At 35.8% G+C, this 27,981-nt stretch overlaps 2 protein-coding genes across 4 annotated transcripts in view; one reads left to right on the top strand and one right to left on the bottom strand.

Annotated features, from left to right (window-relative positions):
- The window catches only part of traf2b (Tnf receptor-associated factor 2b), a 36,108-nt gene extending 19,913 nt beyond the window's left edge, over nt 1-16,195 (bottom strand). Inside the window, exons 1-2 of one of the 3 annotated variants that reach the window (XM_067437925.1) lie at nt 15,903-16,195; nt 4,497-4,717 (exon numbers count right to left, since the gene is read on the bottom strand). In XM_067437925.1, coding sequence (XP_067294026.1) covers nt 4,497-4,717; nt 15,903-15,905 — 224 coding nt within the window. In that variant the 5' untranslated portion in view covers nt 15,906-16,195. Of the gene's footprint in view, nt 1-4,280; nt 4,718-15,041; nt 15,182-15,902 lie in introns of those variants that run through there. The other 2 variants (XM_067437926.1, XM_067437927.1) reach the window with 2 other exon arrangements.
- On the top strand, nt 15,119-26,343 carry coq4 (coenzyme Q4 homolog (S. cerevisiae)). Its single transcript, XM_067437928.1, has 7 exons — nt 15,119-15,268; nt 20,317-20,463; nt 21,125-21,221; nt 21,360-21,462; nt 21,549-21,678; nt 21,981-22,074; nt 25,912-26,343. Exons 1-7 carry the CDS (start codon nt 15,193-15,195, stop codon nt 26,102-26,104), a joined length of 840 nt encoding a protein of 279 aa, XP_067294029.1. The 5' UTR covers nt 15,119-15,192; the 3' UTR covers nt 26,105-26,343.
- The last annotated feature ends 1,638 nt before the right edge of the window (nt 26,344-27,981 follow it).

Raw genomic sequence — 27,981 nt, forward strand, 5'->3', positions numbered from 1 at the left:
TACAAATAAAATGAATTAATTAGGTCTTATTTAATTCTATAAACTACAATACTGATCTGCCAACATTTTTGCTATATGATGAATTAAAATAAGCTAATAATATCACTGTTTTCTCCAGAAAGACGGTACATTTTGTTGCATTATTGTCCCTATTAACACTATGAAGTTGCTTTGAAACAATCGTCATTGTAAAAGCGCTATATAAATTAAGTTGATTGATTGATGTGCACACCACGGATTTCACCCATATGTTCCTTCCATTCATGCGCCGGGTAACAAGTTGCTTAAAGGTGCCCCAGAATGAAAAATCTAATTAACCTTGCCATAGTTAAATAACAAGAGTTCAGTACATGGACATTACATACAGTGAGTCTCAAACACCATTGCCTCCTCCTTCATATGTAAATCTTGTTTGTAAAAACCATCACGAAAAAACAAGTGATTCTTAACATAACGCCACCTGTGACGCAATCGCTGAGATCATTAATATGTACGCTCCCAACATTTGCATGCCAGATAATGTTCATTGTCAGGCGGAAATGTGCAACCGAATCATCAGGAGTTCTATCAGGTAAACAAGCATCACGCGAGGAGAGCGAAAATGGCAGATAATGGAAATAAATGTTATGATCTAGGCTGTGCAGGTGATGTGCAACATGACAGCATATGACTTTGCGTAAACATACACGCCGCTTTCTAAAGCCAAGTGTCGTGTTATCTGTACGCAATTTGAGCTATCCACGTGTATGTCTACTCCGTGTGATTCCGTGTGTATGTACACCGAAACGAGCCATCATTTCCACGTGTATGTCTACGCCATGTGAGTCCACCAACCTGTTCTCACAGAACAAAATTTATAGCCTAATTTTATATTTTGGAGCAACTAACTCCACTCCACTCCTACCCTAAACCTACCCACTCTCAACAATATAAAACACGTAACAGGCAAATAAATGTACAGTCACATGTATTTATTGCAAAAACTGACCAAAAAACAGTATTAAAAAGTATTAACTCGTCGCATTCCAAGTCTTCTGAAGTCATACGATATCTTCATGTGAAGAACAGAGGTGATTTTAATATTTTAGTCATTGAAATGATCGCGCCCTTTTGTGAACAGAACACACACATACTCGTTCATATTTCTACACAAGAGCCAATAGCATTTAACAATCAAAGCTGACGTAATGACACAATTGGTCAAGAGACACACGACACCCAATGCTGGCAAAGCTGACCTGACATTTCTTCCGGCTGCAATATTTGAAATGTATTATTAATCTTTGGCGGATTGACACGACCTTCTGATCGCTTTTGGGGATTTTCTTCACACATATCAATCGTTTGTCCTCGGAACACTTGGTATATTTGTACTTTTTGAATAAATTGTGCTTGCAGTCATATCTGCCTGACTGTTATATCCTGTTTTTTTATAATCCACAAATGGGTAGGTTTAGGGAAGAGTTTGAGTTACATGTTCAAAATGTGTCTGATATGTGTGTGTGAGTTTCCACAAGGTAAATGGATTTATAAACATATGAAATTGTTATTTTCGAAAATGTAAAAATGCAGAATGTTTCTTGCGATGGGTTTCTTGGTTTAGGGATGGGGTAGGGGCAGTGTACGGGGATACAATGAAACGACATTTATAAACACACTAAAAAGCGATTATGCTTCTTGATAGCACCAAAATGGCACACGAATTGGCGTGTCATTCATACGTAATTTCATGAGATCAATCTGGGATGTGAAGACTTTTTATAGCCTTCACACAGATAAAAAATGTCAACAGTCATGGTTGATGTTTATTTACAATCAGATACCGCAACAATTTAATTCAAAATCGTTCGTTTGCGCGGCCCATTTCACCACAGAGAGTTTTTCTAACCTGGACAATATCAAGCAGAATTCGTTCAGCGTCTAAAACTGAAGAAAGGGACGATTCCAAACACATTCATACAAGCAGTAAATTTTATCCACTTCTTGACTGTCGAACCCATTTCTGATTAAATTGAAAGTTTCTTAGTAACACAAAATTAACGAAAAAATCCTGTGCTGTCTAGATCCAACGCAAGATGCTAGTAAAGTAACAATTGGAAATTCCAAGTAGCACACATAACAATTTGTCAAATGACAAAGGTTATTATTTCCTGCCAATGTTGTCATAAAATACAACAGTAGATACGCATGTCGATCCCTTTTGACAGATTGAAATCTAAATTAGCCTAAATTTCATCATCAACACATAACTCAAAAGCTAACTACATTTACAACTACTGTTTAGTTGCTATAGCTCACTCGATCCTTGAAGCTTACCTTCAAAGTCCACCTTCTAAGTTGAAACGATAGTCATTTGACAAGGCTTCTAGTCAATTTGTTAAATAAATATACATTTTTGAGAACTGAAGTATGAATATTTTGCAGCAGGTGAGTAGTAAACATGACACTGACTATTTTGAGTGGCTTCTACATTACTTTGTTTGGATAAATAATTTGACTTTTAAATCAGTACTCTACTGTCAAACTGTAACGTTACTGTACAAAAAAACATATTTACACGCTACCCAGTTCAGTTCGTGATTCAAAGTTAAGAAGCTATCATTGTCAAATCATTGCCATGACGGATGGTATAGATGTGTTAGCTGTCATTGAGCAGCTGTGCAGTGAAACAGCCAATCAGAGCAGAACTCTGCATTAATATTCACGACACTTCTAAATAAGGCAAAAACAGAGCATTACATCCTAGGGACAATTTCTAGGGTTGTAAATGGACCTGTACAACCATGTCTGGACCATTTTTTACCTTACATAAGCCACAAACCCTCTATTTAGATATCGAAGAACAATTTGTTCTTTAAACAAAGAAAGTTTTGTTTTTTGTTCTTGTTTCAAAACATTGTTTCAAATCATTCTAGGGCACCTTTAATCAAAATTTGAATCAAGGCTCTTTTAGTGAAAAGTGATTTTAGCAAATTTGTGAAATATTTCCAGTAGTCATCTGTTCCATTAGATAAAATGGAACATATGAGGCACATATGAGGCACAGACAATTAAAAAAAAAGGTTTTCAGTCTCTACTAATGGGCTGTCAGAGAGGTGTTTCATTAGGTGTGTTAGATGAGGAAGCAAATGTGTGGTGGTCAGGGAATACATGGGGTAATTGACTGAGGATGGGTGTGAAAAGGACCTCATGTTGTCAAATTTTTGTTTAAGTAGCAAGAGAATAAATCAGTTTGCATGCGATTTATTAAGCCCTTGATTTAAAAAAAAAAAATTATTCCGCTGGTATATGGTTTTTTATAATGTGTGTTTTTGCTCGTGCGTGCGTGCTTTTTAAACAGCTAATTTAATTCACAGTCATGGACAATTAATTCAACCACTTTTGAATTTATTTTTTGCAATGATTGTAATAATAAACACATCATTAGTTGTATCTAGGGCTGTCATGATAACTCGATTAAATTCGAGTGCTCAGTTTTAAAAAAATCCTTGATTGCAATTTACTCATGTACGTGACACTTTATTTATTTACATGCTTGCATGTTACGCGTTTCTTCCAGTGTCTCAGGGTAGCTCTGTTTACAGTAAATGCTGCACCTCACAAACTCTGCCCATCCTGTTTGTTGGTTTCCAATAATGTGTATTTGGGAACGCATAAAGTCTGACATGCATTGTGCTTCATAGCAAAGTGTTGCATTGTAATCATTTCTATTTATGGAGTGTGTCTCAGCAGCTCAGTTAACAAACTACATCTCTGGATATGCTATGAGTTTGGGTCACCATTTATAATGTTCATCTGGGAATGCAATGTGTGCAATTTCAAGAACACAAATATGCAAATTGTTGTTCATCGTGATTTCAAAATAAGTTTAAACCCTTGCTCTGGGTTACACTTCGACATCTTTGATGTGCAAATGTTCTTAATTAAGAAATTACATTTGATGTAGCATTTCTGTCATAAAGAGGACATATATAATATATAAAGTAGACACTGGAATTATTTGTTGATGGGTAAATATTAAACAAGGATATGATCATGCTGTAACAACAACAATCACTAGGCATTTGTTATAACACATAATGTACGTAACTTGATTATGTTTATATATCTATAGATTACTTGATTAATCGTCTGTCTTAATAATCAACCAATTGCTTGATTACCTAAACAGTCATTAGTGACAGCCCTAGTTATACCATATAAATATTTGTCCCAATAGGATAACAACTAAACGTTGACAATAATTATAGCCAAATGACTGACACCAAAGTAAAGCTCACCAAAGACTGAAAAAATCCTAGGACATATCCACAGAGGTAGTATATCCAGATGTAAGGAGACCCCTTTGGGTTAAGAGGCAAGAGTGGATCGACAAGCAAAAGGAGGGATATTTTTCCATCTAGCTACAGTGCAGTGGTAGATTAAAGAGATTGGGAATGTCCATGGAGAGGGTGGCAATTAATGCAGAGCATGAGGCAGAGGATTTCCCTGGGTACCTGGTCAGTTGTTTGAAACAGAACACACAGAAGCGATGTCCACACTGTGCTTGGAATGGTTTCCTAAGAATCTCTTTGCATTGCTGGCATTGATATTTTGGTTCCATGGACACTGACAACACTTCTCGAGATATCCCAGGCAATGTGGAGTCCAAAGAGGATGGTAAAGATGGACGTGCCATAGCCTTCCATTTACCCACAGTGCCAGCAGTGCTTATCATCTGTAAAAATGTAGAGCACAACTTATCAGAACAACAGAACAAATTTGTTTAAACATTGAAATTGAAGTCAACATGAAATTACATTTACAAACTCATTTCAGCAAGTCGGCATTATTAGTTGACTATTGATTATCTCTGGCATTGCTGATGTCCCATTGGACAAAAATGTATCCCATTTTGGAGTGGGAGAAAATTATTATTAGATAATAGGAACAGGTTTTTTTTTTTTTTTTGCTCTCAAGAAAGAAAAAATATATGTTTGGATTGCAAAAAAAGGTACTTGTTTATTTTAATAAACAATTATATAATTCTACATTTGATCTATATAATTGTGATGTGTTCATTCAAACAGTTCATCAACATATTCCTATTACTGATAAAGAATTTCAAAACTTCTGTGAATCTGATATTACAACTTCTGGGATTAAAGATGCACTTTTTGTAATGAAAAAAAAAGGGAAAGTACCAGGTATAGATGGGTTAACCGTAGAATTTTATTTACATTTTTGGGAACTGATTGAAGCTCCTCTTTTTAATATGTTTAATGAATGTATAAGTAGTGGCGAAATGTCTACTATGTAACAAGGTATAATTTAGTTAATTGCCAAACCAGATAAATACCCATATTTCATAGAAAATTGGAGACCAATCTCTCTTCTATTAATTAAAATGTATTCATTGTTACTTAAACCTTTTAAAATTTAATATTAATTGTGGAGTATATTAAGGTTGGCCTATTTCCACCTTTATTTTTATTGGTAGTTTAATTATTATCCATTGGTATTGAAAATAATGAACAAAACCAAGATCTCAACATATTGTTAAAGAAATTAGGATACCCCAATTGGCAGATGACATCAACATGTATATATTTTATTCTCAATGCCATCTCATTCATCAATATTTTCTCCTATGCTTCTGGTTTAACTCTAAATGTAATATCCTTCCTTTACACAGTTTAAATGATAAAGTTATTGTTAACATTCCAGTGCAACCCTCTGTTAAATACCTGGGAATTCTTGTAACAAAGGATTTCCTTAAAATACAAAGCTTAAACTTCTCCTCTAGATTAAAAAAAAAAAGACCAAAGCATTGTTAAACTGTTGGTTACAACATAATTTTTCTGAGAACACACATCAGAAGTATGCACACAGAAAGATGGGTGTCTGACAGCGTGTCACATGAGTATTAAACTAAATCTGATTCCAAAAAAGTTGGGACACTGTATAAATTGTGAATGAAAAAGGAATGCAATAATTTACAAATCTCATAAACTTATATTTTATACACAACAGAATATAGATAACATAAAATGTTGAAAGTGAGACATTTTGAAATCAAACCAAAATATTGTCACACCAAATATTGGCTCATTTTGGATTTCATGAGAGCTACACATTCCAAAAAAGTTGGGACAGGTAGCAATAAGGGACCTAAAAATTAAATGTAGGGAACAGGAGGACCAATTTGCAGTTAGGTCAATTGGCAACATGATTGGGTATATAAAGAGCCTCTCAGAGTGGCAGTGTCTCTCAGAAGTCAAGATGGGCAGAGGATCACCAATTACCCCAATGCTGTGGCGAAAAATAGTGGAGCAATATCAGAAAGGAGTTTCTCAGAGAAAAATTTCAAAGAGTTTGAAGTTATCATCATCATCATCATCTAGAGTCATCCAAATCATCATCCAAATCTGTGCGTAAGGGTCAAGGCCGGAAAACCATACTGGATGCCTGTAAAAAAAAACTGCTTTTTCCCTTAATATAATTACATTTTCTCAGTTTAAAAATGTTATGTCATCTATGTTGTAGTCTGAATAAAACATTGAAGTTTGAAATTGAAACTTCAACATCGTTGCATTTGTTGTACAGTGCCCAAACTTTTTTGGAATCGGGTTTGTAAGTTCACACATATTACTGCACTTAAACTGTCAAAAACTGATTTTTTGAAGGGACAAGTGAAATAGAATTTTACATGCCCGACGGACAAGAGCCTGATTAAAACAAAAAAATAACTAGTGAATCACCAAAATGCAAGAATGATTGTGCATTAATTTAGTGTAATTGGCGATAGTGGTGGATAATAATATATGATGAAATGACGACAACAAGGTCGCGCTGTTGACGCTCGTGCAGCCTCTCGAGGAGAAATTACAACACTGGAGCGTTTAAGCTGTTTCCTGAATACCATCACGACTGAAAATGACACTGCTTTCATATGACAGTTTCATAAACAATTATTAACATTCACTGACATTTACATTCACTTAAAGTCACTTACATTTTAGATGCAATATTGAGTGCTTTTGTTCGATTTCAGCAGCGAAAACCGTTCACACACAGCAGAACCGTAACGCGTCTCACAGCAACAAGTGTTACTGAACGATTCAGTGTTTGAATGAATCGTTTGAATGAATGACTCAATGGCTGACTCATTAAGACGGCCATCTGCTGCCACCTAATGGAGGTTTAATTTTATGTTTAAACATACTTTCCAACATTTTTTTTTTGTCTATTCAAAACTACAAATCTCAAAACATTATTTAATGCAGTTGTAATTTTTCAGTGTAGATTATTACATTTTATTGTTAACAGCCCTTCTGGTGTCTTAATTTAATGTAATGTATTGATCAAATTTAACAATATGAAATTAAACCTGAAGCATAGCCTATATTTAATAAGATTAGGGGGGAAATATAGCCTAGAAATCTAGATGCACCCTAGCGGCAGCAAATTTAATCTGCCCGCGAGTGTCGTCTAGCAACTCTCAATACCCTTCTTAGCTGTATTCGCCTAACGCCCGTTTCACACATACTCCGTCTGCAGTGCGTGTGCGTTGCGTATTTTTTTCCGTACCCATGTTAACGGATGACATCTTTCACACTGCACGCGGATGCAGTCCGTCAGTCCGTTCCAGGAGCGTTGCGTCTGCAGCAGTGCACGGATCGTTTTGAATAGCCTATTCTAAGTTTCTAATTTAAAATGTTTATGATTTTAGGCTATAACCTATGTTTAAATGTTTTGCCTTTTTTGTGAGCTAAATCTAAAGTATATTTATATAGAAATATGAATTAATGAATTGAAAAAATGTTGTTTAAATGTAGGCTTGTAGCCTACGTTAACCTGTCTACTCAGAACGATTAAACAAAGAGAATTGCAATTCTGATGAGCCAAGATCAGTAACAACTTTTGGATTTTAAATAAAAAATCATTAATAAATGCTGTGTTTGTGGTATGTAAAAGCGGATCAGTTGCGGACTGCAAACGCAGCATATGTGAAAGGACTACAGGGTGTGGGGCTCCTGCAACGCATACGCAACGCAACACGCACCGCACACGCACTGCAGACGGAGTATGTGTGAAACGGGCGTAACTCTTGCCGGGCCAATCACATCGTGTATAGAGTCGGTGGGCGGGGCCATAATGACGACGGCCGAGTTGCGTTTGCGTGCTTCTAGTAAGCACAGAAACTGGCGAACGGCGGTCTTTCGAATCAGCTCTGACCGCGACTCTGGAAGACTTGGAGTTAAGCTTTTCTCTGAGAAAAGAACAAAGAACGGCACTGAAGTCATTCTTAAAAAGGGAAGATGTGTTCGGAGTTTTGCTGACCGGAAACGGCGAATGTTTAATCTATCAACAAGCTCTGTTTCAACTTCGTTACTCTGGTTGGTGGTAGCGCTATCCTGTGGTGAGTTGGTGAGTTTCCAGACCAAACATCTTGATGTGGGTCTGGCTTGTCAGGCTAGAGGAAATACCCTTTATAAAAGGTAAAAATATCACAAATTTGAAATGATTCAATAAAAAAATTTAAATTCACAAATATGCCGATTTAAATATGTCAAAGCTGATTGAAAAATGGTGAGAATATTGCTTCAGAATAAATGATATTTACGACACACACACACACACACACACACACACACAATTAAAAAAATATCAAACTTTTTTCCAGACAAGCAAATTTTTTACTCGGACGTGAATGAATGAGATATTTATATATACATACACACACACACACACACACACACACACACACACATACACACACACACACACACACACACACACACACACACACACACACACACACGTTACATTTATCGTCTGTGGGGTACAATCAGAAAGAGGCTCGTGCCAATACCACAAAAGCTGATTGGCTGCAATATAAAGATACATGCTTGTCTAATTTGTAGTTGTAATAGAGCGAACTACAACACCACGGAATAAACACACGCATGCTGCGAGAGGGGGGAGAATTTCAATGAGGCAGCGTTACATGGACATAGGAAAATAAAGACCTGTTTAACATTATTTAAGACCTAGAACGCAATGCTTCCGCGAGTTTAAGACTTTTTAAGGCCTTACATTTTGATTTTGAAATGTAAGACTTTTTAAGACTCTGCAGGGACCCTGATAAAGCATCAGGAATGTATACCATAAGCCCCATCAGCGTGGACAAAAATGAAAAAGAAAACTGGACAGATATGCGTCAGAGTGTTCGACCATATGCAATCATCTTCTGGGGTCTCATTTTTAAATCGTGTGTACGCTGGAAACGTACGTATGCCATTTCCCATGCAAAGGTTGTGATCTATAAAAAACAAAATTGACGAGAGTATGTGCGCACCTTTAAGCAAACTTTGAGCTGTGAGTACGCACATTCTGGAGACAAAGGGAATTGGCGACACAAATGAGGAAGTCGTGAACTGAAGTTCGAACTGTAGAAAATAAATGTGAGAAGAACGATTATAAGAATTAATGACATTTCATTTTCACTCCATTTCATTATTATATACATTTAGTAATTGTTTAAACATCATGTGTGTTAAATATTAAACTCAAGAACTCAAGGGCTTTATAAATGTATTATTAATACATTATTTTTGATGGCATTTTTGCCCCAGGCATCCCTTAATTTCTGAGCTTGTTTATGATAATCTAAATGTGGTATTTCCAGTTCATTTTGATTTGGCTGTAAATCATCAGCGTGCTACGTGAGGTGTCTGGTAAAGTGTGCATGGCTGCGTCGTCACACCCGTTTCACCTTGTAAACAGTCGTTGTTTGAAGTGTAGTCCGCAGAACAGGTTTTTGCACTTATTCTGCTGACTGAAGGCATGAAAAGCAGTTGATAGCAGTAGGAAACAGTGTTGATGCACTTTGGGAGTTGTAGTTTTTATTCCGATTGTATTACACATCCATTCATGAGAATCGATCGGGTCACTCGCACCGGTGCGCCTAAATATTTTTTCACAGCACGCAGTAATTTTCAGGCGTAAATGCGCCCATTTTAAATGTGCCCAAAATGGGCGCTATGTGGAGCCCTGTGAAGATGATCAATTTTATTTGCTCAAATAGAAAAAGACTTCACAATAGAGTTTTCACAGCTTTCAAAAAGAGGAAAAAATAGAGAGAGATTGATAAAGGCAGTCAGGAGAGAAAGATTTAAATTTACTGTCACTTTCCCATGTAGCAAACATAAAGACATCGGCGCCTCCATCTTAGGTTCAGGCTTTGCTACTGTTACAAAAATACGTTTTTTTTTGTATTTTGCTGGCCGATTTTTCCGGAAGTGTGCCTGCATGCACAAACTACATTATAATTTCCGAACTTGTCATTTGTGTGTAAGTATTTTGAAATCAGTGAACATGACATGCAGATTGAAATCTGTAATGTCTGTAAAGGACAAGATAAGGGAGGAACAAGAGCGAAGACATTCGGCACAACAAATCTGATAAGACATTTGAAAGTTCATCACCCGAAAGAGTTTGAGGACTTAAAAATCCTGTTGATACTGCAAAACAGACAAAAACTTCATCCCTCACAACTATCGGTGAAATCCCTTATTCTAAAAAAAAATTACAGCCAAGATAGTCCAAAAGCACCCTGGGAAAACCCAGACAACTTCCAGCAAATTTAGATTTGCTCTGCAAGTAGTGTGGCAAAGAGCCCATTCAAGCCCATTTTTTAATATGTTCGAAATCATGGCACCAATATGAAACATTGAGGCGGGCTTTACACAATGATGACAGCACAGCAAAGGTGAAGCAGATTTTGTACATTACAAAGATGGATGCCGCTGTGGAACAAACCGTTCGAATCAGCTATCGCGTCCTTTTTGTTAAACCCGAGCAAAGAACAGATACTCAAAGCTTTCATATCTAAAAAAAGATGTTATCGCTGTCTTACTAACTGGATTTGGCAAAAGACTAATATAACGTTACCAGCTTGCCCCTTTGGTGGCTAAACGAAGCGAGAGCCCTCTGGTAGTGGTTATTTCCTCAGACTGGATCTGGTACTCATGTAAAAATTGTATATAATTAACTAGCGTAACTATGCTCAAGTCTGAAAATGTTCTAACTAGGGCTGTTGTGGCGAGGTGGATGAGCGAGAGACATAGGAGGAGCGAGCAAGACTGGGGACGTGATTGCGAAAGAGCATCACCTGCGAGGCACACCGGTCTCGAGTCCTCTCATGAGGGAGCTCATATAAGGAGCATATAAGGAGAGCAACACCAGTAAAGGACGAGAGAGGGACAGGCCTGGACCTTGTTGTGTTTTGTTTACGTTTTGTTATGCGTGTGCGGGCAGTCGTCTGTGAGGGACTGCCCGCGTTACTTTCGTTTTGTTTATATTTATTAAAGTTGTTGAATGTTCACCGGTTCCAGCCTTCTTCCTTCCCATCTCCGAACTTTATTACAGCTGTCAATCGATTAAAATATTTCAATCCCGATTAATCACATGATTGTCATGAGTTAACTCGTGATTAATCGCAATTTAATCACACATTTTTATCAGTTGTAAATGCATCTTAAATTAACTTTAAATTATTTTTTTAATACTCTAATCAACACGGGTATGGACAAATATGTATGCTTTATGCAAATGTATGTTTATTATTAGTGAAACCATACTTATTCAATAATAATCAATAATACAGCATGAAGATTATTCATGTATCAAAGGTCACAGATGTTTATCAAAGAACTTGTTCATGTCTCTTTCTTAAGGGTTAGTTCACGCAAAAATGAAATTTCTTTCATTAATGACACCCCAATGTCATTCCACACCTCTGTTCATCCTCGGAACACAGTTTAAGATATTTTAGATTTAGTCTGAGGGCTTTCTGTCCTTTGAATGTAAGTGTATGCCCACTTGCTGTCCACGTCCAGGAGGTAATGAAAACATCATCAAAGTAGTCAATATGTGACATCAGTTGGTTAGTTTGACGCTTTTGAAGCGTTGACAATACATTTTGGTCCAAAAATATCAAACAATCCGACTTTATTCAGCATTGTCTTCTCTTCCGCGTTTGTTTTCAAACCTCAAATAAAGAGTCAAACGGTCGTGAATCAGCAGATTGATTCGTGATTCATATCACCAATGTCACGTGATTTCAGCAGTTTGCCAGTTTGACACACGATCCTAATCATGATTCATGACCGTTTAATTCTTTATTTGAGGAACGCGGAAGAGAAGACAATGCTGAATAAAGTCGTATTTTTTCTTATTTTTGGACCAAAATGTTTTGTCGACGCTTCAAAAGAGTCTAACTAACTAACTAGATTTTGAAATATTAAACCTGTCAATACAGAACAAAATATTCTATTTTGCCATCAATACCATAATAATGTATGGCCAATAGGCTACTGCCGACGTTGTCTTTGCTGTATCATTAGGCAATATATTTATATTTAACATGAAGTATAGGGCTTCCCTATACATCAATACCAGCAGCAGCACCGCTTCAGACACGTACTGGTGTGCAAAGAAAGAGAAAACACCACACAGCCGCCTCATGGCTAACACACAACTGAAACGCCACGCTCACGTCACGCTTGCAGTGTGTCTCCGGGCTAAGGCATTTGTATTGCGATTAGAATGTGATTTGCCAGTGTAGGTCATGTTTAAAGGACGAGCAAGACGGGGAAGCAACAGGATCGACAGAAGAGACAACATTTTATGAAAATGTTTTATCATACGTTGTGTGTAATGCCATTTTTTTTTATGAGGGTATGATGTTTCTCCGTCGCTCTGCATACGTCATCTCCTTCATCCCTCTGATTGGTTTTAGGTCTATTTAATTGCGCCCAGAGGCATTTGAGCAATGTCCGTTGGTGACGCTGACGCCCCTTTGGAAATGAAATGTGGATGAAGCTTTGGCAGACCATAACTCTACTACTGAGAATTGTCTGGTTTAAACCAGGCTAGTCCAAAAGCGCAAGCTATTACAAAGAATGTGATGGAATATAAGGCTGTACAACACATTGAATTATTGCAAATGTACATATCGCAACGGCACACAATATCTAAATGATTTTAATAGGCTACTTCAACATTGTGAAAAGTGTACGTTTTAGGTCGATGCATATAGCAGAGAATAGACTGGGCACACGACTGTTACTTATGTGACTTGCTTGACGTTAAAAATAGTTATTAAATGCAATGACAACTTGCAGTCTCGCTGTCTGACACACACACACACCAAAACGTGCCCACAAGCAACCTCTCTGAAAGCGTTGATCCCTTCGGTTCTGTTTCGTGTCTTGTTGCACACTTGAACTGTCAAATACACACACTTTATGTAAAAATGGCTAATTGTCTTGGCGAGTATTCATGTAAACACAGTCAGTTATGCTTTAAATTAACAATATCAGTTGGGGAAAGAAACCAAATGTATGTCAATAGGATCTGTGCATTAGGTTTTAAAGTCACAGCCTGCTACAGTAAACCTGCAGCCGATTTTCAAGAGAAAATCACTCAGTGCTCTTGGATGAATAACTTGTATAGTTTTATTATGTATCAGTGTATTTTTAATTAATACGAACACTGCAGTTTTTAGTTCTTAATTTTAATAAAGAATGTGACAAATGCTTTCAGTTTTTAAAAATAATAATAATAATAGAATAGAATTGAAATGAAATAGAATTTACACACTAATAGCAATATTGTATCACATATTGAATATCGCATTAATAAACAAGGTATTGCATATAGCATTTTTCTTCAATATTGCATAGTCTTAATGGAATATATTGTAATGGATAACCAGCCGTTTTCATTTGTAGAAGACAGGGGTTTTTCTTTTGCAGTTGCTGCATTTCACATAGTTACAGTCAATGTTTGAATTTAAGACTACATTTATGTACTTTTTAAGTTTAACCCAAATTAAAAAACAAAAGCTAAATGCTTATGTTAAATATCAGTATCTATATTGAATGTGCTTAATGCACAGTTACTGCTATTAATTTCAGCAGATGGTTACGATTATTGTTTTCAAAAGCCAGAAGCCAGTTTGGCCTGTTAAATACCAAACAAACATTGTATACTTCAATTCTTTCTTGTTTATTGCTTAAAGAAAATAAAACTGGAAATCTGTACCCGGAATCGGCTTGTAAAAAAATGAATATTATTCGTATTGGAATTGGACATGACAAATCATGATCGGTGCATCACTAGTTTTTAAATTAACAATATTATTTATTTTTTACATATACAAAGTACAAAGACACCCAATATAAAGTGTAACCCAGTTGTTCATTCGCAAATTTGCTAGTTATTTCCAGTTGATTACAGCTAGCTAGATGTTTGAATGGCAAATTTTAGTTTTTGACTCATTTTATTAGTTGTATAATATACTAAAACTAAAGCTGGATGACGTTTAACACTGTATTTTTAGACTGCTTGCTGAGGTAATGGAACCATGGATTCCATATACTGTAGTCTTTTATCACACCATCTATAAAGTGCATTATTTAGAAATGACTATGATCTAAAGCTGTACAATGGATAGTACACTCAGTTTTTACCAGTTACAAATTGCTTTTAGTCATTAACTTCAAACCTTCAATTTTAATCCACTTGCAGTATTTTCTGCAATGTTGAAATAGGAAGTTTCAGCTCCACGACATGTCAACTGACATACATTCTAAGCAACTTTAAACAGCCAACCTGAAAAGGTTTAAATCAAATCACAAATAATAGTGTTTGTCCAAAGTCTAATCTAGGCCTACGTTCTACCTTGGTGTAAACAAAATAAGTTACAACTACTAAACCAGTCGACCGTAGGCTATTAATAATCAACACCAACATATTCCGCCAGATTTATCAAGTGCCTTTATGTCCACAAAAACGATCCAAAACATTTTTTTAAAGATTAGCTAGCAGTTGAAAGCAATGTATCTAGAATGAGTCCTGACTCACAGCAAGAGTAAAAATGGCAACTCGCTCGAGCTTCCACATAGTGTCAAACTACAAGCGACATGTCGTAATGTCTACTACGGCCAACGCGAACATAGAATCGACCAAGAACATTTTTAAAAGTTACTCACCAAAACACTACCAAATATTGTAGGGTGGAAAAAAAACTAACGTCAGTATGGTCGTGTAATTTGAGTTTAGCCTCAAAATGTCCTCGCCCACAATTAGTGACGTTGAAGCTAACAGTAACACGCCACGGCACGGACCTCCCTGCAAGGCACGATGCGTGGTCTCCCTGGCTCTTTCCTCTGTGTTTTAAAAATCTATCGTGGATATTATTGTCGACGTTCATATGGAGGTATTTTACTGCGTTTTTAGAGTTTAACTACGTCCACAGTTAAATTGCATGGCGTAATAGTGTAGCAATAAGTGTGTCTTATTGCAAAATGTCTGACTAACGTTAGCTCACTGGCTAACCAGTACTGTAAGCGTTTAGATCAACAAGCTTGACTGTCCGTAATACAGCACAACGTGATCGTCTACAAACTGTAACGTTACTAACGTTATTTGAAATGCATTGGGGTTGCCTTGTTGCATCATGTCAACAAGCGACAGTTTTAAACTCCGTCCAGCCGATTAACCTTACGTTGGTTACACCAGTACATAATGCCTTTCATAAAAAACCACATGCACGCACGACCATGTTGCGTGGTTGTCGTTTAAGTTAGATTATAACGTAACGTAAGTGTCTGTGCAATTTAACATTGGTTTGGTGTCTAAAATTGTAATGTAGGCCTATTGTATTCATTTATTCTGTTTATCTCCTAGTCCTATCATGACTTCCTGTTTCCTCGGTAGGCTATTGCAATATGTCTCTGATGCCCCAATAAAACGAATCTTAATTAAATTGGCTTGGAAAAACTCAACTTACTGATATTGTCCTTAAAGGGTTAGTTCACCCAAAAATTAAATTGATGTAATTAATGACTCACCATAATGTCGTTCCACACCCGTAAGACCTCCGTTCATTTTCAAAACACAGTTTAAGATATTTTATATTTAGTCTGAACAGCGTAAAGTGTAGGCACACCATACTGTCCATGTCCAGAAAGGGAATAAAAACTTCATCAAAGTAGTCCATATGTGACATCAGTTAGTTAATTAGAATCTCTTGAAGCATCGAAAATACATTTTGGTACAAAAATAGCATAAACGATTACTTTATTCAGTCTTGTCTTCCGCGTTTGTTTTCAAACCTCAAATAAAGATAAACGGTCATGATCAGCCATCTTTTCAGAAGTGAGGGGGACAGAAATGTCGTAATAACATGTTTTTTTTTTTTTAATCGCTATAATTTTCTCGCATCTCTTGCTTTTAATTCGGTAAGATATCAAATACACTGCTGATCAATAATCACTAATATCTACAATATTTTCTCATATATTTTATGATTGGTTTATCTACTTCAAACACTTGTGCATTAAGTATCCATAGATTTTATGCAATGTAAAAAACATGTTTTATATAAACAATAATTAAAACAAAACATTTCAATTTTTGTTCACTTTTTTCAATTTTTGAACATTTTTTTAAATATATACATAAAAAATGCAGTAAAAAATGTAATACAGTGAAATATTATTCTGATGTAAATCAGCTGTTCTCTTTAATATATAATAAAGTGCAATTTATTTCTGTGATCAAAGCTGAATTTTTCATCATTACTCCAGCCTTCAGTGTCACTAATCATTCTCATGAGGATTTGATGCTCAACAAACATTTATGATTATTATCAGTGTTTATAAGTTTTTCTACTCATGGTGCTGCTTTATTTTTGTGGAAACAACCATACCATTCTAACATTTGTGGTAAAATTAAAAGAGAGAAAGTATTACTTTTATTTATCAGACATGCATTAAATTGATCACAAGTGATCTTTTTAATATTACAAAAGATAATAATTTATTTAATAAATGCAAATAATTGCTGTCCATTGAACTTTCTATTCATCAAAGAATCCTGAAAAATAAAATGTAGGCCTATCATGGTTTCCCAACATTTTTAAGCAGCACAATTGTTTTCAACATTTTTTGATAATCATCATAAATGTTTCTTGATTATAAAATCCTCATATGAGAATGATTAGTGAAGGATCATGTGACATTGAAGTCTGGAGTAATGATGGTAAATTCAGCTTTCAGTTTCCATGTAAATGCACTTGCCTGTGACTTTAAAGGGATAGTTCACTTTAAAATGAAAATTATGTCATCCTTTACTCACCCTTAAAGGGTTAGTTCACCCAAAAATGAAATTGATGTCATTAATGACTCACCCTAATGGCGTTCCACACCCGTAAGACCTTCGTTCATCATCGGAAAACAGTTTAAGATATTTTATATTTTAGTCCCAGAGCATATGCAGTCTATGCCCACTTCACTGTCCATGTCCAGAAAGCTAATAAAAACATAATCAAAGTAGTCCATACGTGACATCAGTTGGTTGATTAGTCTCTTGAAGCATCGAAAATACATTTTGTTCCCAAAATATCAAAAACTATGATTTTATTCAGCATTGTCTTCTCCTCCATGTGCCTCCAAAAAGAATCAAATGGTTAATGAATCAGTGAATCGATCAAAGATTCGGGTGGCCAATGTCACGTGATTTCAGCAGCGAACTGCTGAAACTGCTGAAATCATTTCGGATCTTTAATGTCACGTGATTTTAGTTTGACACATCATAAATCAATAACTCTGATTAAATCAGTGTACACATTGATGATTGGAGGGAAATATAATATAAATTTAATATAAGACCTTGAAATGGCGCTCTGTGGCGCAGCAGGATTTTGAACAAATTCCTGAGTCGCCGCGGACAGGCGTTGAATGTGTGTGTACACTCATTGAAAATAATGTGTTAGAATTTTAAAGACGTGGTGTGGCGCTGAGCTTCGCGTCCGGTGTGCGACCCCCTTTAGACTTACCGTAATCACACTCAGACTAGACCTTTAGACTGTATTCTCAAATGAGTCAAGACTGTTCAAACCAAATTTAAAAAATTTACCCAACTGCATACTGCATAGCAACCACCCTAGCTAATCTAGCAACCACATATGAACACCCTAGCAACCACCCTGAGTACTCAATCTATCTGGCAAAACTACTAAATTAAAGCAATTTAAAGTTTATCTGCAAACTTTTTTTATATTTTTATAGTTCTCAGAAGAGCAAGTTGTCATAGCTGGATAAACTTATGGTAGGCTAAATGCGAGACCATAACAAATAATTTCTTATTTCCCGTTAACAGCAAAACAGTCTTTCTTGTTTGGAAAATAAAAGAAGATATTTTAAAAAGGTCTAGGTGTTTGTTTATTTTATTTTTTGTCCATACAGAGGAAGTCAAACCCAAACTGCTTCTAACATTCTGCAAAATATTCTATTGTGTTCCGCACAGGAAATGCATTTAGGTTTGGAACAGTGTAAAACAAGTAACGCATAGTCTTATAAATAGAAATTACTTCTTCTTTTTTTATTCGCATTTCATAGTAACTTTTTCTAGATTTAGAATGTAAATTTTTACGCATAGCTGGTTTCCGCCACAGAATAAAAAAGAAAAAAGGTCATTGTGACTTTTTTTCCACACAGTATAGATATCTACAAGAGATATGTTTCTGTCTAAAGTGTAGCTCAGTAAAATACACAATCTAGGCTGCTTTTGCCAAAAGAATTGCAAGGCTAAGTAGATTGACAGTTGGTTCCAGTGGTTTCTATGATAGAGTTTTAGGGAAATACTAACGTTACCCAATTCAGCCAGCCAAAAGAATTAAAGCCTACTTGAAACCAGGGGGCATTCCAAAAAGCAAGGTTAGCCTACCACCATATACCTTGAACTCTCGGTTGATTAACCCAAACCTTGCTTACTGTTAAAGGGATAGTTCACCTGAAAATTGTGTAATTCTTTACTCACCCTCAAGTTGTTCTAAACCTGTATGAACACACACAAAAAGAAGATATTTTGAAGAATGTTTGTAAAAAAGCAGAGAGAACATCCATTTACTACCATAGTATTTTTCTCTCCCAACTATGGTTGTTCTCTCTGCTTGTTACAAACATTCTTCCAAATATCTTTTTTTTGTGTGTGTGTTCAGCAGAACAAAGAAACTCTTATAGGTTTTGAACAACTTGAGGGTGAGTAAATGATGACAGAATTTTTATTTTTAGGTGAACTATCCCTTTAACCATGAACAGACATGACATTCTCAACAGAGTGACGAATCAAGCCATAGACAGTAAAAAAAACAACAACAAAAAACAAATACGCGCTGTTCTACTTCCTCTTCTTTTGTTTAATGGTGAGTTAAAATGTATTAATGGTGAATTACATAACCTATCGCCACCTATTTGGTGGTTGTGCAATAACTTTTTCAATCTCTTTGTTTATAAGTAATCTTTATTCATTGAGAATAAGGATTATTGTTTGTTTGATCCTAATTAATTAATTTATTACCCAATTAATTCATTAATTGAATGCAAATCCATGTGTGAGATGACAATAAAATAAATAATAAATATATTTTAATTGAATCAACATAGTGCTTTTGAATTAATATATAATATTGTATATTACAAATAACTATATAACACATTTAGTTATATTAATTAAAATATAGAACACACATCTGAATACCTCTTAAGCAAACTAACCCTGGAACATAACCTGCTCTGGATCAGGTTATGTTCAGAGAGTGAGTTGCTATGGCTTCTTACATACCCTGAAAAAGTACCTTTACAGTACATACCTTTAAAGTAACATAATCTGGTTTTTGCCAGGTTTCTGTCAAACACTGCACATCTAGGTTATTGTCGTGTGATTATATCATTTACAAAAATGTGCTTTTGTTATGGATCTAATATTCAGAAAACCATTTTTTATTATTTGTTTATTTCTATTGTTTCTGTTTTTATTTGTTGGACATCAATTAAAATAATACCCTTAAATGGGTTTCAGAGTTTTTTTGTATTTAGTAATTCTGGGAACAGAGAGTTTCTATTTTATGATATCTATGTGAAAGAGTCTGAAAATAATTCTCATGAAAATTATTTCACTATGTAAAAAATTTAATGATTTAAATCAGGCTTCATTTTCTCTGTATTGTACAAAGAAAACAAAGCCCGATCTAGACATTTTTTCCATTCTTTTGATTTTAGGTTGAAATATAACCTGTTACAATATAAAACTTGTACCCTCAGAAACAAGTGTGTTTCGGGGAAGTTTAAGCTTTATGACCATGACAACAAAGTAAAGTTGCAGTCAAGATAGTTTATCACAGGTGTATAGATTTAGAGAAGTTGAGTTAACTGTGATCACTGTCTCATTCAACTTCAGAGCTACTCTCTCTTTTGTACTCAGTACTCACCGGACAGCAGAACACAAGCTCAGACTCACAGCAATACGATGGAAGGTTGTATCCAAGCCACATCCCAACGAGCTCTGTCCAGAAGGCTATTTTGGCTGTAGGTTCTGGAGTAGCTGCCCTAAATAACCCCTACAGACATGGTGAGGCTGTAAATGACACTGGATGATATCAACCTGATGATTGCATTTAGGGTTTTATTTTCTATCTCATTGGTTGGAAAGTCCAGTTGTTTTGGTGACAGCGATGCGTAAAAGCAACTAAATAAATAACCGTTTACTGTAACATTTATTTTCTTGATCCAGAAATGTTACTGTGATTGTGATATACAGTTTGCAGTTGACACCACCACCAAACAACTATTTAAACTGCAGACCTTTTTGAGGGAAAACCTACACAATCCATTCTGTGGAATGTATTTAAATATGATAAAATAGGGATATGTTTTATTTGTACATATACTGAATGTACATTCAAAGTGACAAAATACTAATTTAATATACAAACACAAGACGTGGGTACTGTGTAGAATGTTGTGTATGACAGATATTCCAATTCTCTAGAAATGTGTGGAGCTTTCTGTGGATAAGCATATTGTTGGCAAAAAGCATGCTGCAAACTTTGTCACACAGATGGTTTTCTGAAGAGCTTAGGTGGCAAATGTACTTAAAGAACTCCTTAACAGGTTTAAAGGTGGGTTTTTTTCCCGAGGGTGGTATTTTCTAAATCATGTGAGCTGGAATTCTTACAGTAATCCCCATCATTCAAAACGTACATGTATATTATCATATTTTACCAAAACAGATATGGTGGCAGTCCTCGGGGAAACCACAGGGCACCAGGCCCTGATCAAGTTAAGAGATCGGATGAAAAATGACTCTGAAGGTTGCACTATTCTCGTGTATGTCTTACTTGTTTACTTTGATACTACTGTTAAAACTGTTTGACACACTGTCATCATCCATATTGGACATCAAATCTCCTCGGTTATCCGTACTGCTTTACTACTACTGCTTTATCTTTTAAATTGTGTTTCTAGAGAGCGTCCAAGGATCCGCTTATCTACATTAGACCTTACTCAGATGTCTGCTTTGCCAGATGGGACTTTAGGACGAGAGTATCTCCGTTTTCTAGAAGAAAATGTAAGACAAAAGAAAAACACAAATCATCATATATAACATTTGCGAATAGGCCAAGTTAACCATTGCCATCTCACCTTTTTTTTCAGAGAGTCACCCCTGACTCGAGGGCTGATGTGAAGTTTGTTGACAATGAAGAGCTAGCGTATGTCATGCAACGATATCGTGAAGTTCACGACCTGTTGCATACCTTGCTTGGTATGCCAACCAATATTCTAGGTGAGAGTTTTGTAATCTAACACAAAACATTTGATTTGAGATTTGATTTGTTTTATATGTCCAGAACTATACCATATAAGTTTTAGGTAAGTTCAGGCTTTTGGTTTTGTGTAAATAAAATGCTGCATCAAAGCTGTTTTGTCACTGAAGTACATTAAGCTCCCTAGATCATCATAAATAAATTATCTTTTTGTGATCCATCCAATAGCCACATTCCAAGCTAACAGCCAGTACACAACACAAATGCTGGAAGGTTCAAATAATAAAATCTTTTGAAAAAAATTTCTGTTATTTACCCATAGGTGAGGTTGCTGTGAAATGGTTTGAAGCTGCACAGACTGGCCTGCCCATGTGTGTTCTGGGGGCAACGCTTGGACCCCTCCGACTGTCTGTCAGGTGAGTTCAATGTTACATCTCACAAATCATTGACATTTCTGTGAGATATAAACTATAAACAGAATTCTGGCTTTATATCTCGCAATTCTGAATTTATTACTTGCAATTCTGACTTCATAGCTTGCAATTGTGAGAAAAAAGTCAGCATTTGGAGATTAAATTGTCGCAATTACCTTTTTAATTTTTTATTCTGTGATGGAAACAAGCTTCCATAGATTTATTTTGCAGTCTCTTTGTGAACATTTGAAGACCAGAGTTTTGGGTAAATAAACTTTTAAAGGAGTGACAGAAATCTCTTATAGGTGCCTTAGAATGAGTTGAAACAATATGTTAAATTGTTCTCTGATATGTACATAGAGGGTATGTGGCTTATTTAAGGGCAAAAATTGTCCAGATACAGTTTTACAGGTCAATTTACAACCCTATAAATTATCCCTAGGATGTAATGCTCTGTTTTTGCCTTATTTGGAAGAGTCATAAATATTAATGTTGAGGTCTGCTCTGATTGGCTTATTTCAGCCGCTCACAGCACAGCAGTTCAGTTGTTCAGCGAAGCGGCTCGTGAGTCCTGACCATCCTGACAGAACACAGACCGACTGAATTACACTTTAAGCAGAAAATCTCAAATGGAGATGGCTTAAACATATAATGTCGAGCGATCTAAGCTTTAGCGCGGATAGTAAGGAGCTCCGTGGTCTCGACTTGTGTCCAGTTTGCGCACATTTCTGCTTGTTTAATTTTAGTATACGAACACTCTCTACGTTTAAAACACTGACTAGCTCTTCTGGCACTGCAGGGTTGTATTATTGAAAAAACAAGCTCTAGGAGTCGCATGATAACTACGTACAAGTTGCGGCATTAGTTTTGGCTTTTGTTTACACAGCGCTCGTCGCCCGGGACGTGGTTGCTTTCACACAGAAGGCGACCCGGCAATGTTCCGGGAATATTGCGGGTTCGACGTGCAGTGTGAAAGGGGCTCAAGTAAGCTGCATTTCAGCAATCTCCATTTGAGATGTTCTGCCTAAAGTGTCATTCAGTCTAAATTTTAGACTTGTCTTTTTTCGTCAATGATATTGCATGTTTATATAACATTAGTCACAATGACCCTCATTTATCAAAAGTGCGTACACCAAATTTCCAGCGTACACCTTGCGTACACCCAAACCCACGGTGACTTTGAGATTTATCAATATGGACGTTGGCGTACGGCACGCTCAAATCCTACGCCAGCTCAGGAGGTGGTGTACGCACATTTGAGTTAGTGGGAAATTCGCAGAAAAACAATTCCTAACACCACAAAACGCACTGGCAAGATATGCTATATGATCCACTGTTAAAAACCACAACAACAACATTCAGTGTTTATTTTTGTGCAACATGAACGTCAATGTTTAATTTGTGTGACTTTACCAAAGCGTTTGATCTGTAGGCATATGTATTCCTCCAGTCGCGAGCCTGTGCGCTTTATCTGACGTTTCCTGGCCCGGCAGCTGCGCACGGACTGGGACTAAAATAATTCAGACTGACAAAATAATAAAAATGACCTTCTTCTTTTAAATAATAATAAGATCAATAAAAACGACACTTTTCTTCTGAATAACAAGCGTCATTAAGAATAATAATCATAATAATAATAATAATAAGAAGAATCTTACAAATTGTCATGTAATTATTAATGTGAATGAATCTTACTCCACATCACATCATCATCACTGTCATACACTCCAATACATGTGCCGTGATACGAAATTAAATGCAAATTTTTTCAAAACGTGCTGTAAAATAATGCATTGTGATGGTAATTTATCATCCAAACAGCTTTAAACTGCTGGAGTGCTTCTCAACCGCCACACTATTAAGAGTACTCGTAATTTGTGTCCATATTTTGTTTTTGTAGGTGCCTTTAATTCCACTCTTTAAACTCCCAAATAAAACAATTTCGTTTTTTTTCCACTTCCCTGGTGATGGTCTCGATGGCGCGCGTCTCAATCATCTCAATAGTTCAGTAGTCAGAGCACTGATCAGGGAGTCAGCCCATTGACTTATGTCCTAATCAGTGCCCTGACTAGTGGACTAGTGAGAGGATTGAGGCGCGCCCGATCTCCACGTTGGAGAAGTTTCGCTTCTTTGCCGTCTTCCGTGTGTCCATGGCGTAAAATGAGGGCGTGCGGGAGGCGGAGACTTGAATCTATAGGGGCGTGTTATTCTAATGACGATCGTTTTCAGCCGCCACATTTATCAAGGGCAGGTATTGCGTACACCTGGATTGCAGAGGTGCGCACAGTTTCATAAATCAGGCGGTGAGAGGAGTGTAAGCATAATCTTACGCCAACATATACACCAGTTTCTACACAAGATTGATAAATGAGGGCCAATGTAGGCTGCGCAGTGACTGTGATATAGGCCTACTCTGAAATACAAGCATACAAAAACATCATAGGCCTATTTCAGTTCTCAAAAAAATATAAATATATATATATTTTTACAAAATGAATAGCCTTGTTAAATGACTGTCGTTTTAACTTATATGGTGGAAAAGGTGACGTTTGCTAGAAGGATCAACTGAACGATCTGTAAGCAACGTATCTACGGTTGTAACAGTTATTTTGTAATACAAAATAATATTAACCTTTGTCATTAGACACTATTTAGTTTTGTATGGTTCTTGGAGTTTCCTATTGTTACTATACTGGCGTCTTGCGTTATCTAGACAAAGCGTTCTCTCTAAGAAACTTTCAATTTAATCAGAAATGGTTTAAACAGCTAATGTTAGTCAATAAGTGGATAATAAATCACTACATACTGCTTGCAGGAATACAGTTGGAATTGCCACTTTCTTCAGTTTGAGATGCTGAGCGAAGCTTGCTTGAAATGGGCTGAACAAACAAAAGTTTTAGAATTAAATTGTTGCGGTATGCGATTATAATAAACATCAATCATGACTGTTGACATATGAAAAGTCCTCACGTCTCCTGCACAGCCTGGACCATGACACGTGTGTCCATGATCTGCAGTTTTTGCTATCCTCAAGTGTCGCTTGTTTACCTGCAGTCCCAATGATTCGGCTCCGTCAGTTCCTCCTTACAATGAACATGTTTGGACATATGCAAATGTTGGGGGTGTACATATAAATGATCCCCAACGCTTGCGTCACGGTTGCCATTATGTTGAGAAGCACTTATTTTTGCATGGTGTTTTTCATTCATGAGATTTACATAAGAAGTAGGAGGCAATGGTGTTTGAGACTCACAGTATGTGATGTCCATGTACTGAAATCTTATTATTTCACTATGGCAAGGTTAATTTAATTTTTCATTCTAGGGCACCTTTAAGTTCATCCAAATGTATTAATTTGTCTTTCAAAAATGAACGAAAGTCTTAAGGGTTTGGAACAACATGAGAATGAGGATTTTTCTTTAATGTGAACTAACCCATTAAGTGATTGATTTTGAATTGCTGAAGTATGTTCATTATTTAAGATTTTATTATGATGACATCATAGCACTGTCATTCTTGACCAGGTCTTAACCTTTACTGGGGTTCCTTTAAACTTTTACTCTGTCACCACACGGAAATTACATGCATCCTATTGTTAATTATGCATCCTAATGCAGGAAATTCTGTCTGTAAACCAATTTAGAAGATAAATGTTCTGAAGTAAAGACCCTTAGAAAGATATTTCTGTATCTGAGCAATTAAATATGATGGTTATTTTAGTACATTAAATATATTTTTTTCTTTGTATTGTTGTACTTGTTTTAATCAAAAATCATAATTATGGTTACAGTAATTACAGTGATGAGTAAATGAGTCAAATTTGATATGTGTTGGAGTCAGTCGTCTACAGTTGCTGGTTAAGACTCTGGGACCTTGGGCTCTGCGGAGTGGCAGTCGTGCCCGATGTGTTCTGAGCATCTTCTATGAACGGCGCTGGGAGCAGAACCTCTGTGAACTCAGACACCAGCTGAACATTGAGCCACCCCCTGTCAATCTGATCCCACCCAGCAAGAATACATCTTCAAACTCATAGAATGGTATAACCTGGCTACCTGAAATAACTGATGGAAATTTTAGCTTGTTGGAGAGCCCCACAAGGAAGCTACATACATCCCATTGGAAACAACGATCATCATCTCCTTCTTCCCACAAGGGGAAATGATGCCTAAAAAAAAGTCATGTAACAATGAGAAAATACTATGGCATGCATGGTGAATTATTTTGATTATTCAAGAAGATGAATGAAGTTGTTCTGACTATATAAAGTAATAACTAGTATATTATGATATTAGCATTGACCTCTTGAGTGTTCATTGGTGCTTTTACTTTGGAGTTTAACCAGTACATGTGGCATCTTTTTTACTCAACACAAAATCTTCTGTTCAATTTCGTAATTTAGTCATTTGTATTTATTTTATAATTATTACTTTTGTTAATTTATACATATCTTTCTTTTTTATTTAAAACCCAGATAAGAAAAATCACAAACTTAATGAAAAATATTATAATTTTTAAATTATAATATAAAAAAAATTATACTTTTTTTGCATGTATTTCAAATGTACTGCAGCTTGTATGATTAAAGTCTGTTTTCTGATTGTGAACCAGAATAATATTGTCCTCTGCTTCCCTCTAGTGGGCATAGTGTTTTAATCTGAAGGTGCCTGCTAGGCAGTGTTGGGCAATTACTAGCTACTACACACAAAAGATGGTTCTTTAGCAGTTCTTTGGGGTGGTTGAGGTGCTATATAGAACCGTTACCGTATAAAGAGCCTATTAAGCACAGCCCCTGTATAGTTAATTAAAAGTTCTCGTATATATTATATATATATATATATATATATATATATATATATATATATATATATATATATATATATATATATAAATATATATATATAAACTCTCTCTTAGTTTCTTGGTTTAGTTGGGAAAAGGATTTTAAAAAAAACATTAAAATACACAGTGTTGAGAACAACATCTTCAGGAAATGTTAGTCCATAGGGCAACCCATAATGAAATGTTCCAGGGGCCCCACACATGACTTTTTGACCTGAGAAAAGTATAAAAGTGATTTAGAACAGCTTTTGCCATTGTATTAATTTCCCATTCATAGTAAACATATGAAAGTTGAGTAACATTTAAAATGGAAGGAGGAGAATGGATTGGTTCTATGATTCAGTGTAGCACCATTTGACAAAGGTTAAGCTCTGCAGCATATTTCGAATAATTATGACAAACGCAATATTGGACCCACAGGTGGGGCATGGAGCTTAAAGCAGCACTTAAAATGGTTTCCGTATGATTAAAAGCCAATGAATCACTATTGCTATTTAGCACCATTTTTGTTTGAGTGTACTAATTATATCTTTAACAGAGTAATTAGATTGCTGTACTAATTACTCTAAAAAGTATTGTATTACTTATTACTAATTACTTTCTAAATCCCTTATCAACCTCGACCTGTAGAACTAAGATAGACATGAAACTACCCTTTTAATTCTTTCAAATAAATAATACAAAATTGTATAAATGAATCTTGAACTGACCAAAGTATTTAAAGGGATACTTAATATACATTCTGACACAGTTTATGATCATTTTTTTCCCTTAATGATGCTACAATTAACAGTTTCACAATTGAAAACGTAAATACATTTAAATTACATAATTGACCATATATTACATAGCTTGATATACATTTCATAATACTTATATTGTTTATACAATTTTAAACAACAAAACATTTCAAATATTTTTTTTATTTTTTGGGTTCTTTATTTATTTAGCAGTTTGCCTATTTACAAAACAATAAAAAAGTGCTCTCCAATAGTCTTTTTATGTCTTCCCCTTTCTGTGTATGGAGGGGTGTATATTCTGTCTCCTATGAAGGCATGCCGGAGTGCTGAA

This window comes from Pseudorasbora parva, chromosome 3 (assembly GCF_024679245.1).
Source record: "Pseudorasbora parva isolate DD20220531a chromosome 3, ASM2467924v1, whole genome shotgun sequence".
In the NCBI taxonomy this organism is placed as follows: domain Eukaryota; kingdom Metazoa; phylum Chordata; class Actinopteri; order Cypriniformes; family Gobionidae; genus Pseudorasbora; species Pseudorasbora parva.

Bases quoted from the DNA above. Each gene is read 5' to 3' on its own strand.
- coq4 (XM_067437928.1), top strand. From the start codon at position 15,193: ATGCGTGGTCTCCCTGGCTCTTTCCTCTGTGTTTTAAAAATCTATCGT. The intron at 21,679-21,980 runs GTGAGAGTTTTG...ATTTACCCATAG, and splicing joins TATGCCAACCAATATTCTAG to GTGAGGTTGCTGTGAAATGG. The intron at 22,075-25,911 runs GTGAGTTCAATG...TGTTGGAGTCAG, and splicing joins CCCCTCCGACTGTCTGTCAG to TCGTCTACAGTTGCTGGTTA.